At 37.8% G+C, this 18572-nt stretch overlaps 1 protein-coding gene across 1 annotated transcript; it reads right to left on the minus strand.

Annotated features, from left to right (window-relative positions):
* Window positions 1–4797: 4797 nt before the first annotated feature.
* LOC112557032 (Hermansky-Pudlak syndrome 3 protein-like) lies at window positions 4798–17957 on the minus strand. Its single transcript, XM_025226598.1, has 24 exons — window positions 17606–17957; window positions 16631–17154; window positions 16077–16264; window positions 15426–15604; window positions 14398–14511; window positions 13981–14165; window positions 13533–13655; window positions 12861–12982; window positions 12245–12314; window positions 11594–11763; window positions 11210–11318; window positions 10729–10818; window positions 10145–10241; window positions 9684–9747; window positions 9214–9301; window positions 8777–8851; window positions 8183–8281; window positions 7651–7717; window positions 7114–7148; window positions 6891–6986; window positions 6325–6576; window positions 5946–6158; window positions 5537–5654; window positions 4798–5239 (listed from the first exon to the last, which is right to left on the minus strand). The coding sequence occupies exons 1-24, from the start codon at window positions 17820–17822 to the stop codon at window positions 5061–5063; spliced, it is 3474 nt and encodes a 1157-aa protein (XP_025082383.1). The 5' UTR covers window positions 17823–17957; the 3' UTR covers window positions 4798–5060.
* Window positions 17958–18572: the final 615 nt, after the last annotated feature.

Genomic DNA, 18572 nt, shown 5'->3' on the forward strand with positions numbered 1-18572 from the left:
TTCAAACTACTCCAGGGAAAGTATATACTGACACAGTACTCCAAATTATCCTGAGCAAAGTTGAGCAAAAGCAAAAGTAGATACCGGTCTAGTGCCTGCTGTTTGATCCCCTCAGACTCATGCCAGACTCCACAGAGTAAAAGACTGAATTAACCCAACATCGGGCTTGTCTCCCTTCGAGAGTGACGACACTACTTTCAGGGTCGACAATCACGCGGAGAAGTCAGGAGAGAGAAAAGAATCATTTGCATCCAACTCGTCCTTGTAGTTAATGGCGGTCACTTAACGGGTGGGTTGTGAGTCGCACACACCGCACTCTCCTCACACCCAGACCGATAAACTTCCGGCCATAACGGCCACCATTTCTGGAACTCGATCTGGCAACATGGCGCTCTGGCCCCGGGAGCACTGCGGGTCGAACTGAAGACAACTTTTTCCTGAAGAAGCGATAAAAGCAGATCCCGACGTACCAACTTTCATTTCCGAACCAAGGGAGACGGCGGCCGGGTGCAAGTTCCCTTCCCCGATATGAGTTGGAACTCAATTTTGTCAGTTCAACATCTGCGTATCATTTTGCCAAATTTGCATATTGTCTGTTTGATTGAGAGAAGGGACTACAAGACCAGAGTGGCTGACTTAAGACTGATGGAGAAATAATGTTGCCATGCTCTCGTTAGAAGTTCCAGGAGAAGAGAGGACAACAACTCGCACAACCTTCTCTCACCCACCCACACAAAATTCCGTGTTGCATTTTACATTCTCTGGGTCTTTCCACAAGGGACTCTAAAGATGCCACAGTGCGACAATATCTTGCTTAAAAGAGAAACAGCTTTGCTACGTAGAGACCCCTGTGGATAATACACTTGCAACTCATGAGCATTTTGCAGTGTTCTAAAACATTTTAGGTTTGTTTGATGTTTGAATGATAAAAGGAGAAGAAAGTGGAATGCAATCAACTAACCATCTCACCAACACAATCAGGATGAAAAGGTAGTGGGAGAGGAGAAACGTGATGAAAGAGTGGGTTGAGGATAAACAACTGACTGTGACACATAAAACGAAGCAAAAAAAAGCAAGAAAAATAATTAGGGAAAGAATTGCAAACGTAAACGGAGACTTTCACAAGGCAAGCAACGTGAGGCGAGCGGTGGAGCACGTGATGGACATCACTCACACCAGGGTCACTCAGACCCGGAGAAAGGTCACAGAGACACAGAGAGAAGTGTCACGAAAAGTCCAAAGTTCTCTTTACTTACCCAGTCTCCGGTGTCTTCTGGACGAGTGGGTTCGCGCGTAGACACAAACGATGTCAGAGTTCCACCTTGTGAAATATTTGTGGGTACAACATCAGAGCTCATTGAGCACAAGAACGCTAGCGGTCGAGACAGACAGACAAACGGGTAGGCAGTCAAGCGTGCAAACAGACATTTTGCATTTGAAGTCACTTAGAAATAAATAAAACAACAAGCAGCTGTAAAAATACTGAAAATAAACTGCAATTTTTATATCCTTCTCAGCTCTTAACATTCATGAAAGGAACATTATGTAACTAAAAGACACATAAAAAAGAGCAATGTTAAGCTAATATTTACAAATGTAAAGAATACTTCTTTGCTGTTTACCATCGGCTGCATACAGTTCTGAACATTATCATGCGTTTGAAAATAAACAATAAAGCCCTAATTTTGCTCAGATGCTACGTGTTTTGGCACACATGAATGAGGAACGGAAAGCTGGACGAAAGCTACTGAGCAAGATGAACGAATTGCTATTTCAAAAATATACTTACGAATCCAGGAAACAGCTCTCATGAATTTGAATTTGATGGCCCTTAAACACTTCCACACCCACTCCTCCATAGCTGCCAAGGGCTAGACGGTGGCAGGAGGGCTAAAACCCTGGGTGAAGTGGAGTTGTTTTATTATGGAGGTAGGATGCAACAACTCATTACTCTACCACACAAACACACACAGACATGCATGCAGGCACGCACACACACAATGAGGAGGACAAATGCGAATGTATTTTAAGTCAACTACTTCAACATCAATCTGTAAGTGTGCGAGACATTTGCGACTCAGCAGTTGATGACAAATACGACACAACATACATGCGAGTAGATTAAAAACCAAGAGCGGGTGGCATCTCCAGGTATATCAAAGCTCACTGTACCTTGGCTTGCTCCTGTCAGTCCGTACTTCGGGATGTAGCTGTTTAAAGGAAGGGATGAAAGTAAAGTGAGTGGCAACTAAAATGAAAGACTAATTTGTTTAGAATGTGTTTGGTGATAAAAGTGTCGTCATCAAACTTTTGCGCTTTAAAAATGACGTAACGTTACGTCATGCAGTGATTTGACGTGTCACTATTACTCACAGTTTATAAAAATCTCGCAGCAAAACAACAATGCGGCTTAAAAATTGTACTAAGACCCAACCACAAAAATCACAATAGTGACTAAGTGTTTTTTCCCCGTGTTAACCGTGTGCTAATGGCGGACTTTGTCTAAGTGTGGTGCTGACAACTTAAGCCAGTTGTACTTTACTGTCTGACCTTTATCGCCAGTCTTACTCATCGCCATAAGAAAAACCCCGTTTAATGGTTGAATAAGGGGGATCCCGCACTTAAAACTCGAATGATGATGTGTAGATAATTGTCTATATACACAGTGCTTCGTAGGCATTCTTTGTAATGTATCTAAAATTGTTTCTAGGTCTTAACTGAAAACCGTCAAACATTCGACGAGTTCTAGAACAGTTTTTTCCTTTTCGAAGGGAAGAACAGAAATAGTTTCTTGCCAGTTACTGTTCACCATTCGTGCTCCGATATTTAAACATTAGAGAGCTTCCAAGACATTACTAAGTTTCAAAAACATTGGGAAGTCTTAGAAGCTGAAAATATTAAACACACATTACTGGCCAGAGGGGCCTTGTCTCCATCAAATCTGGCTTGGGCGAGAACAGTATAAAAAATATACTATGATTGGGAAGATGAACAAGAAAGATAAAGGGAAAAAAGTCTTTTTCTTTCAGTAACCTATATTCATTGCTAAGTTTGGCCCGAATTGAATTAAAAAAGAAAGGGGGGAAAACTGCTCAGAAAACAGAGAAGCAACAATGGGAAAAAATCCATAAAAGGGTAAATGGAAATGAAATCTCTTAAATGGTTTGAAACGTGCAATGTTTTTTTTAGCCTGTATGAAACTGAACTGAAAATTCGGAAGATTAAACTTTGATAAAAGAAATGCTAACGGATTATTACAAATAAAAACTCAATGCCAGAGAATCAGTTCAGTCTCCAGAAACATAGTGTTTGAGCAAAAATCTGAACGATTTCATTTCAGCTGAAGACGATGCATTGAAATACCCAGGTGCGTTATCTCATTTTTTTTCAAGGAGAGAATAGTTAGTCTGCTTTGTCACAAGTTGTTCCTTATAGTGTAAAGTTCTTGAGTAAGCGGAAGATCTTAACAGGTGTCGCCCCCAGGCCATGTCCTCATGAAACTCACGGCATCTGTCCTCGTGCTCATTCCATGACTGCCTTCATCTCTTTCCGTATATAGCATTTAGCACCAACCTCTCACCCCACTCATACACCTTCTGTATGTGGTCGCTGCTTCAATGTTTCTCAGTCGCTCACTTCTTAGGAGAAGTTTGTGGCCCAAAACTGTCTTTTCGCCTTTGGACGCACAAGGACCTTCCCGTCCGAGGTCAAGAGCCCCTCTAGGCCCAAGAGGGTATCCACATCACAGTCGATTAGACTTAGGGAAGCGATTGTCCCTTCAAATTGCGCCTGTAAGAGTTCATGAGCATTGTGGTCTCTCCAGGTCAAACCGAATTCGTGGGTAGGGCTTGAGATGCATCACCTTTAGCTTCAAAATTAGGTTCATTAAGACGAAGGTGTGGTCAGATCTGCACCTGTGCCTTATTGTGCTTGTTTCGAAGCTTATTGGCAGAAAGAAGAAATCAATCTGGTCACGGATCGACCCATCGAGAGTTGCAGGTCACGTGTTAAGATCTTTTATTACGGTGCAGGGTGTTGGCGTGGGTTAACTTGTGACTTCCGGCGAACTCTGACAGACCTGAAGCGACTCACCTAGAACCCTGTGAGACAGGACGCTGCATGAAAATGTCATAACGAGGAAGACAGACGGACGGAGGGACAGCTACGTGACTGATGACCACATGAAGCAGCGGCAAGAATGTAAATTTTCAAAATAAACTTGTTTGCAATGTTGTGCTTAACTCTATGATCACCTTCTAAAACGCAGTTTCCAGAAAAGCGACAGTTGAAAAAAAAAAAATTCAATTGTCAAAGGGAAGGAATTGATACATTCCAAAGAGAGATGAAGTCTCTAAAGAGTTATGTCGCTTGAAATAAAGATTCTCTTTGATCGGATTAAAGGAAGAAATGGCAAAATAGAAGCAAGCATGTGTTATTTCTAGTTCTTAACCCGATTGAGACTCAACTGCTTATACGACGATCATGTGATGCTGAAATAGAGAATTGGAAGAGGGTAATAGTGGTTTATTTGTTATATCACAGCAGTATATAGCTGGAGACCTATTCTGTAAGTGGTGATATGTTCAATTACAAGAACTGTCTAAACGTTTATGAAGTTCTGTGTCCTTGGATCTCAAGACACTTTGTTATTTAAGAGAGCAAAAAGATGTTTGCATTAATATAATTAAAATTACCATGTACTTAATTAACTTAAATAATATAAGAATGATCTTTAGTGCAGAAATAATTGTTTACATGTTAGTATACTCGTCACAGAAAAAAGAGAAAAGCATCATCCAGATTCAAGGCACTTTACATATAGGAATGCAAGCACATCATATTAATTAATGCATATAATAAATAAGAAAATAATATTAAACTTTTATTTATTATTAAACAATTTAGCTCAATTCATAACAGTCCTTGAGGTTTGTTCCTAACGAGGTCCACAAACAGCAATCATATACAACAATATGATCATGTAAATTAAACAATACAAAAATATATTTTGTAGAAGAAGAAACTGACATCAGGTCAGAAGCTTGTTAATTGCATCCTCTTTAAAGCTGCTCAAGCAGAGCCTTTCCTTTAGTCATGATGAGGTTCTTGAGCTGTAAGAGGTGAAACCGCTGAAGACTTCGAGTGATAAAGGGCAAGAGAAAGTTGAGGCTACCATTTTCTGGCAGTGCCATTAGAAATTCTTCTGGTGAGAAAAGCTCTGCCATCTCGTCCAACACATCTGTCAGAAAGGAATTATTTTTGATGATCTGTTTGCACACATACACAAACACAATGCCGCATAATAACTTCCTGTATGTTTTATTATGTGCCTGACCAGGCTACTTCAACAAATAAGTAAACACTGCAATGTGTCTTATCTTTATGATATACCACCAGAACACATATTCGACCTCCCTGTAATATACTCTGTGCATGCATGCAATCGTAATTAAGTGTTGTACTTGATTAGAATGATGAGAGACAGGGGACAGCAGTGAGAAAAGTGATGGAGTAGTGAGAGAGAAAGACCACCCACCCTTGTAAGCAGTTAGCAGTTGTTGCTGCAGTGTACTCGTGGAGCTGCTGGGGCTGATTTCAGTGCTGGCACTTGTCTCCTGAAGCCTCTCTTCCAGACACCGAAGCAGAAACTGCCACTTAACATATCAGATTGGTCATCAACAGCTGGCCGTCATCTCGTCCTACCTGGTCTAAAAATCTATAAAAACTGCTGACCCTAGCCTTAATTGTTCCACAGACATAAAACCCATCCATGGTTATTAAAAAAATTCATGACAGTTTTTCCTGTAACATACCAGTATTTTTCATCATGTAATGTATCTGTAAAGTGATGGGTGCAAAGCATGCTGAGATAAAGTTAAGCAGGCTTTGATACTCTCTTGCAAAACCTGGCAACATAAATAATTAACATGAAGGCTTATACCAACCTTCTCCAGGTCCAGGCGAAATGTGGAAGATGCTAGTTTGGCAACTGTGTGAGGATACCGGTCAACAGCAAATTCAGCCACATCCATGGATTGAGCCTTGTGCTTGCACAACATCCAGATGGAGTCCCATCCAGCCATGTCAGGACGGCCTTGTATAAGTTGAATGATTTCCTGTTGCAGCTGGTAATCTGCATATTGACTACAAAGCAGTGACTGGAATAAACAAACAGAGAGACTTAGAGAAATCAAAGATGGAAACAGTAGAAACAGAACAAGGGGGGGAAAAATGAAGAATGCAGAAAGTAAACTGAAAGTAATAAAATAAATATAAGGCCAACATTTCTTTTGTCATCTAAGGCTAAATGAGAGGAATTCATACCTGTAGCTTTAGCAGGTCTTGAATGCAAAAGGCACAGGTACACGTACAAGCTTCATCTTTATCAACACATTCTTTGTGTCCCATTCCTCCTGCATGGACAGCAAGAGGTGTGCTCCCAATACGATTTCCAGGGCCACCAGGAATCGCCATGGAGACATTGAGGCATGGGCGCAACAGACCAGATGGGTCATTGACAGGGGGCATGTAGTCTAGCCAAGTATATCGGGCTGCAAAATGCCCGTTTCCTGTTGGCTGCAGTTCAAATATTTCAATTACTTAAGGTGAAGGGCAGAGGATCTAAAGGAGAATGGCGCTTCTGCAGTACATGCAAAATGTATTTTTTAGTTTTCTACAAAATTTATATTTATATTTACTTTATTTTACGATGCTTAAAAAGTAATATGATACTCAAAGAATTGTTTAAAATCTCTGTGAATGAGAAAATCTATACAAAATTTTGAATTTTAGATACATGCAAATTACAGCATTTGTTTGATGTTCATCAGACTTTTCATTAAATAAAAATGCTCTTCTGTTGAGACCAAAATACTCGTATAAACCTTTACCAGCTGAAACTTTGAAGGAGGGCTTGAAATCTGTCGCGCTGTCTGCGACTCACATCCCAGCAGTAATCTTTGTATGTACATCCTACAAAGAATACTCTGGAATGAAAACAAGAAAAAAATCAGCGCATGGAACACTTCAAAAAAGGTACTGAAATGCAAGTGGGGTAAATGCAGATGAAAAAAAATCTAATTTGAAATATAAAAGAAAGGCAACAATTCTTACCCCACATTCAGCAAAGCAGAACTTCCTTTTGTTGTCTGAAATTAAAGGGAACATATTTCAATAATTAATCAGGAACTGAGTTAATTATGCCAGTAAAAATGAACAATGAAGATGACAGGAAATATGGCTGACGTTTTACTTCCCTAAAGGTTATGACAGTACTGTTATTGGTTTATCAATCATAATAAATATTAAGAAATCATTGTGTCTACCATCATCACATTTTCCAATAGCCTTATTGACCTTACTACAATCTACAACTATTAGGCTTCATGTGCACTAAATTATAAAGCTTGAAATTTTAATACTGGTATTTTTCATTGTAAAAGAATATTAAATTGTGATGAAGCTTTCCTAAAACTTTACAGTACCCTTGAACTTGCATAAATCAGGAACTGATAAATGACATGCTCAATTCTTAGGTTTAAATTATCAAATAGAAGGTTTTCCTAAAAGTTTCGAATAACAACACTGCTTACACCAAAAGAATAATTAACAAATTTATAAACTATTTAAAGTCACTGAAGAATTGCATACCATTCAAAACAATTTCCAAAAACTCTCTGACTTGGTTGTTTTTGTACCTTGGAATGTCCATATTTTTCTAAGAAATAAATCAAAATTATACCCTCACTGGACATACAGCTTCAAAGACAGATGAAAACATCTGATGAAAACACTTCAATGCTAACAAGGATGCAAATGAAGCCATCTTGACATAAAGTATTCTTATGTCTGAGAATTAGTGGATAGATGCTCGTATTTTGAGGAGTCGTTCTATATTTTATGACATTTTCATTCTTGGCTGTCTTCAAGGCAAAGACTAATTGCCTTAAACATAAATATAGTTTCTGGTAATAGCTACTTTTAAAACAGCCATCAAGATATACTCTCTGGGCAGTAATGATCAAATGTATAATCGCTACCAGCCATCAAGGTAAACTCTCTGGGAGGAACTGACCAAATACATAATCGCTAACTCCTCACAGAAAGTCCTATGTAATGTTTTATCACTGACATTAAAGTGAGTCCAGTTAAAACCTGTTGAATGAGTCAATGTAAAACCTACCTCCAAAAGATTCAGACAGGCATCAAGCATAATAGTACCACTACCCAGCATTTCTGCCAACAGTCTCATTAGAAATGTTGTGGTGTGTTGTCTTATAAGCTGCACAAAAAAAGTATTTAAAAAATATGCATTGATGTCATGATGTCTTGAGTCTCGAATAATGGACTGTTAGAACTGATTCTCTAGGGAGAAAAGCAGTCTGTCAAGTTTCTTCTTTGAACTGCAGGCAGACAGCAAGTTTCATACATCTTCAATCATAGGCAGCATTCTTGCTTTTCCTAGCTAAAATATTAATCATAGCTGAACTATTTATAGGTACTACTTATACTATAGTTTTTATCAATACCAAATACTACTTATATCAACTGAAAGGAAAAAAAAAATAATGACATAAAATACTTCATGAAAAATAAAATTAAATTACTGATAATAACCTGGTTGTGTTACATGTGGTAGAGATTTTCAAAAGGTAAAACTGGAGAGAAAATATAAAGGTAATGGTATAAAAGAAGAAAAGAGTATGGAAAGGAAGGATTACAAAAGGAATAAAAAGAAGGAAATAGCTGTCAATACTTGTAAAATTTTTCCACTTACCTGCCCAAGAGGAGTAAAATCCTCTTCTATACAAATTAGCTGAGGGTGAGAAGTGCATATACTAAGTAGTTTTTCCTGCACACAGACATGAGCATGCATGAATGCATAAATGTATGCAAGTGCACACATGCAAAAACACATTCATATGCAGTCACATGTTTGCACAACAAAAGCTAAGATCAACCCCACTTTAGCAGAAGAGGGTACATTTTACAAATAAATTAACTGGGTGCATGTAAACAGAAGATAAGATGGAGCCAAAGCAGTTCTAAATGATTCAACTTATACCCTCCTCAGCTAACATACAGGTGAAATTTTGGCACCAAAGAGGTAAGACGTAATCCAGTAGAGAAATCAATATCAAAGTACTGAAGACAGGAAAGTTTGGCCTTGTAAACAAAAGAAAAGTATCAAGGACATAAAAATTTCTGTTCTACCTTGTCAAGTGCTGACAATTCAATTTCTGCAGCCTGAGGGTCACACATGAGTAAATGGACTTTCACAAGGGCCAGTCTGTCTTGAATGCTGCAACAGCCATGCCAAACTTGTACACATAGACAAAAACAATCTGAATTCACCTGATTATGCAGACATGCAGAGTTTTAGAGCATGTCCCAAAATTTACACTTTTCCCACTACACTGAATTACATGGCTTAGCTCTCAAATAAATAATTGCTTTTTGAAATATGATTTAGATATTTCCATAAATAAGGGCTAAGCTTTAGTAATGAAATGTCTTTCATTAGTTGCTGTTAAACCTATGATAATCTGTGTACACAGCTCTTCACTGCTAACAGTATTTCTTTGAAGTTTTTAATCTACAAAGTGCTTCTGGCCTGTTAAAGTAAGTTTTAAATTATAAACAATTTAGCAGCAAACATTTATAGTGTGCAAGTGGAATATTACCTGATTATCTCCCCTCTAGATTCCTTGAATGTGAAATAGTCTGAGAGTGACTGCAGTGCATTTTCTGTTAAATATATATATATACACACACTCATACAATGAACAAGAACAAATATTAAAAATAAAACAAGAACAGCATAAACGGATATGAAACATACTACAAGGGCTATTCTGCATAGCAATATACTATCAAGAACTGTGCTTCACAGTAACACAAATTTATTATGCTTTTACCCCAAGCCCCTCTACTACCAACCCATCAGTTTTACCTTTCCTCTGATCTGCACTTACATTTTTCTCTGTTTTTCTTCTCTTATTTTCCTCCTTTTTTTAATCTTTGCATGTGCATGTGTCTGTTATGTATATCTCTACATCAGTTTCACTCATAGTTTTTCGTCCTTACCATCTTTCCAAAATGTGTCCCATCCTGAAAAAAATGACAGATTAAAAGAAATGCATACCTGGGCTAAAGTTGTGTAGCTTTGAGTACAGAATGAGTAGAGGAACTGACTCTGGAGATGTTTGACTGTAAATGTGAAGAATAGCATTGGCGATATCCTATAAAAGAAAACTTCTCAGTCAATGTTCACTTTCTTATCACTCAACTTCCTTATCAAACAATTCAGTTTTTTAAGAACCTTTAAATGTGGTTATGTACATGCAAGTGTATCCACACCCCCACACACACAAACAAATACATACACAAATTTATTTCTAGCTACGAAGCATACTGAAAACTCTTGGGTTCTTGTGGAATTGTATGAGTCCTATATATTTTTTTATGGGACCTAACAGTTTTCAGTATTTTGCACTGCTAGGATAGCAAATAATATGGTTAAATCGTTACACTAATACTATCAGCCACCAAATTAATTTCTAGTTTGCCCAAACATGTGCCATGTTGTGTTCATTTTAAAGCTACATTCATCACAACTGCTTAAAGTGCTTTCTAAGCTGTCATAAAGAGAGTGAAGATAAAACTCCCTTACCCTGAAGATGTTTGTGACAGCAAAAGGATATAGCAAAAATTATAAATATAACAAACCTGTCTTAGATCAAGAGATATGTCAGACTGATAAAGCACCCAGTCTAAGTAATGAATCAGACCCCTTCCATACACATACACTGGTGTATGCTGAAAACAACAACAAAAAAACTGGATTATCTAGATGTAGTAAAACGTGCTTTCACCAATGCATGTTTTATAATTACATACTTGTGTGTTTGCCCACACACATGAATTAAACTGCTATCTGAAGATGCGAAGACTGTGAACATTATAATTTTCAAAACTTAACTGACAGCCAAATTATCATACCATCTTAAATGAAACCTTAACAAGGACAGTTTTACCAACACTCAAAAACAAACTCTAATAAAAGCATCGAGTGAAATCTTCACAGAAGAAATTTTTAATTTGATCAGTGTCATTTTATTAAAAACCTGCAGCTTTTCACTAGTTTGAGCTTGTCTGTTATTGCTTTAGGATGAGTATTACTATGCACAAAATTAGGAAGACTGCAAACCTCTTTAGTATGTTCTCTGTGTTGAATGGCTTGTCTCACAATGTCTGTAACACTCAAGCATGACATTTTGTAGTATGGCAGACATAAATCCCATTCTTCTTGGTAAGGCCTGAGAAAAGTCAAGATAAGATAGTGTAGATCAAGTCTGTGTCTGGATCATGATGACAGCCTGTCTTCAAATATTTGAAACACAGGCAAACAATCAGTAAATACTTCCAGGCAACATACTCTAAGTTTTTGCTCTAAGTGTCAAAAGGTAAATAGAACAGCACTTATACGTCTTCTTGTAGTGTAATAAATTTAAGACACAAACTAATATCAACTGGGGCAGAATTTTACAAATAATATGAATTAGCATTTGTCAGGATTTTGCTAGTTTCATACATTGAGTAAAATTCTCCAAGCAAAGCACAGGACTCCTGATACAGGTCTATAAGGTCAAGATCAGGTGTCAAGGTTCTCCGAAGCTCCCAGCGAAGATAAAGGTGAGCCTCTTGCAGAAGATGAAGGTAAGACATAGGGCCAGTTTCTTGAATCCGGGTGGCATAGTTTATCTGAAATTTAAGGCAAGCAAACAAATGTTTCCATTCTGAAATTGTGAAAGCAAACAGATGACATAACACCTGCTAGAAATTTTGATTTTGTTTAAGTGCATACTAATGTGATTGATCCTGTGTTCATCTTTAGTCATGATTTTTTACATTATGAGTTTGAAATATGTCCCAAATAGATTTGTGTAAACATATATGGGAGTTGACTGTTTCTAGAAGTGTGTATTTTACATTGTTCTGTTCCAAGTCCTTCATAGGGAAACTTGATGTATCATGACCAGAACTGTCCAAAAAAGCAATGGTCTGTTGAAAGAATTTGCATGCCCAAAGTGAGTATAGTTTAGTGACCTGCTTGTGAGAAGTTCAGTGACCAAAGTTTGCATTACAATAAGAGTCACAGGCTCTAGTGTGTTAATGTCTGACCAACCATGTATTGCCCAACACTAAGGTGGCACTGAAGAGGGCAACATACTTCACAACTTACCACATCCTTATAGAAATCTGCTGCTGAGCTGCACTGCAGCAGGTAGAGGTTCCACTGGACATCTTCCTGCCTAAATAAAAAAAAATTGTTCCACAAGAAGTCGTTAAACAATGAAAGAGTTTTATGAAGTATGAAAAATTTTTTCATTGAAAGAAACTAAAAAATTGATTTTTTAATGCATCAAATATTATTTTCAGGAAAATAAATTTTGATGTTAATGTGTGCATATTGTGTTGGTGATAAGGAAGGGTTGTGTGTATAAATAAGCTTAATTATGTTTCTACGAAACACTCATTACCAATCACGTACACTTTTGTCAATGTTTGTTATTTTTGTAAATTATTTATTATCTCTGTTTCCTGACATACTTTTAAAACAAGACCTTATCCACCTTTCAAATCACCTTCTTATCCAGAAACAAGGCAAAGAAAGCTTTACATAAGATTTAAAAAATGGCATATTCTTTGAAACCTATCGATGTGTACCTTTCATGTTACTGTCACCACTTCCCTTACATGTTACAAATATAGCAATGTTAACAAAACAAATACCAGTTTCTAAAGTAAACGGCAGACTAGCATCATTCATAAAAACCAGACAGGAAACAAAAGCTAACCCCTTCTGTGGATCAATCTTTGTAAGCAGAGCAATGCTGTCACTGCCATGTGAGATGTCCACTGCACCAAAAAATGGCTCTAACCCACACAAACAAATGTCCAGACTTGATGGGGGGCGTACCTGAAATTTAGACAGCAGTTTTTCCAGAAGTAGAATAGATTCTGGGGAATCTAAATAATGCAAAAGCATACACATAATGAATGCATGGTCTTTTGCAATGTCTGAAAGTAATAGAAAAGTTGCATGTAAAAATTACTAAACACTTTCCATTATGCACGTCTTCAAAATTAATAATTTTTTAAAGTTTTGCTCCCTATCAACTGATTTTGTCTAGACACCACCAGCAAAGTCTACATTTATTTACATCTTTCATGCAGATTTAATATAAAACAGTAAGTTTTGATGCTTTTTTTTTAAATATTGGGTTTGTGCATGTGAAGCAGCTAAGTTTACATTGTAGCAAGCCAGTCCATTATTTTAAACAGGTACTAAAATAAGAGAAAAACTATGTATGCTTGAGATGAAATCTATAATCACAATTCTCACAGTTTTGTAATCGGATAAGTGCTTTACTGCTGCACCAGAATACCACTTAAGGCTGAGGGGCAGTCTGACCAGACTGAGATTGAGTTTTAAAAGAAAAAAAAATTGTTTTCCGGTTTTCTCAAACCTGATCTTGTCTACCACCTTCTACAGCTTCTATTGCACTCAAAGACACTGCACCCCAGCGTGCTGTGTATGTCTCCAGGCCTGTCTGAGTGATGACTTCCAGAAAGTGTGGGCCTGCCACGACCTGTAAGACCAGATCATTGATAACCAGCTTTGCAATGAAGCATGCCCTTCTCTTTGAACATGCTGCCAGCTGTATTTCTCTCATGCAAATAGTTATTATAAATGCTAACACACTGACTCTGTCACATTAAATTGGAAGGACAAAGTCCACTGCTGGTATTCTGCATGAGTTACAGAAGGCAAATTAGGGACCACTAAGTTAATCTTTATCCATTTCATCATGCATTTCAGAAATGTGTAGATTAAAGTGAAGACTGAAGTTGTAAAGTCAAGTTTCAGTTATGCACCAAAGTAAAAAAATTAGAATGCGTTAATATAGCTTTTACCTTACATGCAACATCTGTGTAACGATAGCTTGATACAAGTGCTGTGTCAGGATTTAATCTGTAAAGATAGCCTCCCCTTTGGAGACTGACGTAACAGCAAATTGAACCACGATGAGCAAGAGATGTTGGCTTGAGAGGGTTTGTTCCTGACCAAGCAGCTGAGGATGTAGTCCCAAAGGTTTTCTCTGAAACATTACCCACAAAATCCAGACAAGTGTATTACTCCTGTTGTTATATATCCCTGTGTATAAGCATACATGTCCACCTCTCTTTTCCATCTTTCTATCTCTCTCTCTCTCACACACACAAAGAGTAACATCAAGAAAACAACATCCCCCCTCCTTAAAACACGCTCACACACACACACTTATTCTCACGTCCTTCTCTCATTTCCATCCTGAAATTTCAAATGATTACCTGGCACCAGTGAAGGCAACAGCATAACTGAAATCCATTCATCTTGTTCTTTGAGATCACCAACGTAAAGGACTGTTTTGGCACTTACTCCAGAAGAAGACTTTCCAGGACCACCTATAAAGAGAAAATTTACAAAAGGGTTTTTTATTTGAGAAATGAATTTCTGCTTAAATTTTGTGATAGTGAGTGAAATGGGTTTTTTTTCTGCTGATGTTTTACCTCAAACTAGATAGTTTCCTATTTTTTTGTTGTTTGGTTAGTTTATTTACTAGGAAAGTGCTTCAACCCTGATGCGATATTGCACTATGGGGGGAGAGGGAGGGAGGAGGAAACCGGAGAACCGGGAGAAAACCCCCAACACCAAGCCCTGTGCACAGGTGTATGTATGCATAGAGTGTTCCAAGAAGAGATCTGAACCCTGAGCCACTCACTGCAGTGATGACAAGCAAGTGTTAAAACCACTACACTACTGGGTGCCGTTTCCTAAATCCTATCACATTTCATCCAATTATAAAATTTTAAGACAATTTTTAGGTTAAGTAGAAATAAAAATCATGTTGCATTTTTGCTTATTTACTCTTCTCTTACAGTTCACACCCAGGAATGCAAACATCTTCATACTTCTATAGCTCAATTGTTTCCATACACCTGTGCTGAAGGAGTTAATATTTTGCTTTTATATAAAAACTTTCTTACCTCCTCTTGTATTGCTGCTACCTTACAATTAAGACCGAATCCATAATAAGAATACTTCAAAAAATATCACTAAAGATTTACTGTCTTAACAATCTTAAGTATTCTTCACCATTTACCCTCCCCTCACCCTGCAAACCCCAACCCCCACAGAAAGATCAGGTTGAAGACCTAACTGGAAGGAAGAGGCAGCTACTGTATATTACAAATGCAGCCAGATAAACGACCTCTAGTTGAAAATTACACCCAAAAGTGTCTTAGTAATACTTGAATGAAAAAATTTTTCCTAGAATTCCTTCTAAGGCAGAAGGAAAACTGCTAAAATCAGCTCCTACCTCTGTAATCTTGAAGAAGAGGAGCAGTCACATCCTGTATTGGATAAGGTGTGCCAGCATGGATACTTGGCAAGTAAATCTGCTTTGAAAGACTACCTGAACTTTCACATGTGTCTCTAACCAGGTCCTCATCTCCATCAAATGACCATTCTTGGTAGAATTCATCATCAACAAATGGGCTGGATGAGATTGAGGAGAAAAACAGAATATTAATTATCAAGAATGATGAAACAAATAAGAAATATGTTCCCAACATAAAAATAGATGTTTACTTATTGCTTCTCAATAAAAGGTTAAAAAAGTGCTTTTTTGACAGCTGCTCTTTGGTCATTGTATTAACATAAGCAAGTAAGTCACAAAAACATACTTGCTGCCACTGAACATACAGAAGTAACAATGAACCTAAGGTATCAAACAGAACTTGGTTCATAAACAGCAACAGGTATTTTCTACGCCTTAAATCATCATTCAAAACCAAAACCTAAAAGCACTCAGCATGTGACGCTTCTTTACAGCTTACTTAATTTCTAGCCTCTTTGTCGTATCATAGCAACACATCATCTATGTTTCTTTAAACATTTCTCCACTTCTGTTTCTTAATGATGCAGCTTCAAACAGCTTTATATTATTTTTGTAATATAAATCACCAACCTGAAACAGCTGGTATCCCCATGCATGTGGAGATTACTGCTGACAGCAGACAAAGGCCTTCTAATGCTTACAGAAGATAAAAATGTCTGATTACTAAAGTCAGGACTTGAAGATAAAGATTCTGTCTCATCCATATGGAATTGGGCTTGATTTTTCTCTTGTCTAGACTTTGAGTGTTTTGATGTCATCTGATCCACATAAAAAAAATGTATGTCTATATAAACAAACAACAAAGTCTTTTAATGTTATGTTGTATTGATACAAGACTGTTCGTCATCTATAAACCTGTCTCCTCCATAAGATGGTCTAAAAGAGAATGATCATATACTTTGCACATATTTTTACTTGCAACACATTCTCTTAAGGCTTCACAGACCTATCCCATCCAAGTATTAATTAGAACATAGTGACTGTTAAACAGCATCAGCTTAGCAACGGAACATTTTTTTTTCATTTGTTGTGATTTGCTTCCAGCAGTGTTCAAGAAACTATACCAAAAAAAAATAAATCAACAAAGTCTGATAAAAGTTGTAAACAGTGAAAGCAACAGATACCTCTGGATAGGCACTGCCCAGATTTGTATCACGTGCAGCAAGAGACTTTTTTTTCTTCTGTGAATTCTGAGTGTCCATGTCTGCATATTTGATAATAATCACCTGCACTTCTTTGGCAGAACAGCAGGCCAGGTATTCTCCTGAGAGTGATAGAGATCTTACTTCAAAGTTCCAGCATAGTTCTAGAAAAGACTCCACATCTTGGTAAGTCTTTTCTGAGTTTCCCACTGTTTTCTCTATGATATGAAACAAATTTACCACCCTTCCATGCCCTATGGCAAAGTTTCCTGTCAGCTGACACACATCTAGTGTTGTGATGCTTCCTTCTACTGGCAGCTCTATAACTTCAAACTGCTGGGCATAGCTGCCAGAAACATGCAATGAATGAGACTTCCCAGCAATGCGAACTTTGGTTCGTTGTTTTGATGCTTTAGGCAGGTCAAGATCCCAATTCAGGTACAAGCGGACATACTTTGATATGCTTTTCCAAGAACGTTTCTGCTCCAGTGTGATAACATAGTTTTCTGTAATTAACATTAGATTATAAGATCTGTAACTGAGGCACAAATAAATCCCAATAATTTAGTTAATGTCATAATATACATTCTGTAATCAATGTAAAGAACCAGATTCAAATCATAATGTGAAACTTATGGATTGTTTCATAAGACCCATGGAAAAAGATATTCTAGTGAGTTATCAAAGTATACTTTGGAGCTGAGAATTCTAGAATGAGTTCACTGGGAACAGGCTTGGCAGGGACCCCCCCCCTTCCCCCAAAAAAAACCCAAACCAAAACAAAACAAAAACAAATTGATATGTTGTTGAATAGATAAGTAGGAGAAAAACAGCACAAGCAAGAAAGTGGGAGAGTGCAGAACCATGATTGATAAAGAGCAACAATTAAGTGAACAGAAAATTATTTTGACATAATTAAGTTAATCCAAAACTATTCAAAGCACAAACTAGACGTACTGTGCTTGTTGTATGCAAACTTTTCAACCAGGCATATAGTACTGAAAGTTCGCCATTCTGTGAAGTTGTCACTGTCATCCTTTTTGAAAACTTTTATCGAGCACTGGCGAGTCGCAACGAAGACTAGGTCATCGCAGGCAAAGACGGCAAGAGGTTCGTCTGCAGTAGGCAGAATTCGAGCAGCTTTAAAGTTGTAGCACTTGAAAACCCGGACCATCTTCTTTTACTAACTCGAGTGCATTATGTAATTTTTCAGATGAAGAAGTACACGAAGCTAAAAATAACAATTAGACCGTGTGGATTATATTTCACACTTGGGTGAGAGACACCATTTTGAACAAGTAAAAATCATGTGACCACTGTGGGGCGGAGGGACTACAAAGTGAGAATATTCCATTTGGGAATCATCCATATCCGTCGTCATGTAGTATCATCAGCGACTTTTGAGGATATCAAACGTAGGCTTTATAGCTATAGGCGCAAGCATGCAAAGAATAACAATTTATGTCCGTATATGCAGATGTTAATTTAAAAAAAAATAATAACACAAATTTAAATGGAGTAAGGGTGGACAGCCGTTGATGCTAACGTTCAACTATTAACGTTCTAAACCAAAATTGGGCGGAGTTTCAAATTAGTTACATATATATACATGTATACAGGGCCGTGCTTAGGGGCAGGCGGACGAGGCATCTGCCTAGGGCCCCGCGCTTCAAGGGGCCCCGCGCTTTTGATTGATATGGTAACTAGGCATATGGAAGTGTAGTCAGCCGTATCACATTCTCGCTGGACGCGCTTGGAGACAGAAGGCTGCTGGACACCGAGGATTTATCGCGCATGAACGTTCGTGCATTGAGCTATTGCTGGATTTATGAGGGCCCAGCACATGCCCTTTGCCTCGGGCCCCGCGGGGGCTAAGAACGGGCCTGCATGTATATGCATATACTTTACAAGACCTATATGCAGA

This window comes from Pomacea canaliculata, linkage group LG2, assembly GCF_003073045.1.
Source record: "Pomacea canaliculata isolate SZHN2017 linkage group LG2, ASM307304v1, whole genome shotgun sequence".
Taxonomy (NCBI): Eukaryota; Metazoa; Mollusca; class Gastropoda; order Architaenioglossa; family Ampullariidae; genus Pomacea; species Pomacea canaliculata.

Coding starts and splice junctions, on each gene's coding strand:
- LOC112557032 (XM_025226598.1), bottom strand. CDS start 17,822: ATGGTCCGGGTTTTCAAGTGCTACAACTTTAAAGCTGCTCGAATTCTG. Junction 12,315..12,860: donor AAGATTGATCCACAGAAGGG/GTTAGCTTTTGT, acceptor TTTTTTATTTAG/GCAGGAAGATGTCCAGTGGA. Junction 9,748..10,144: donor GCTACACAACTTTAGCCCAG/GTATGCATTTCT, acceptor TATATTTAACAG/AAAATGCACTGCAGTCACTC.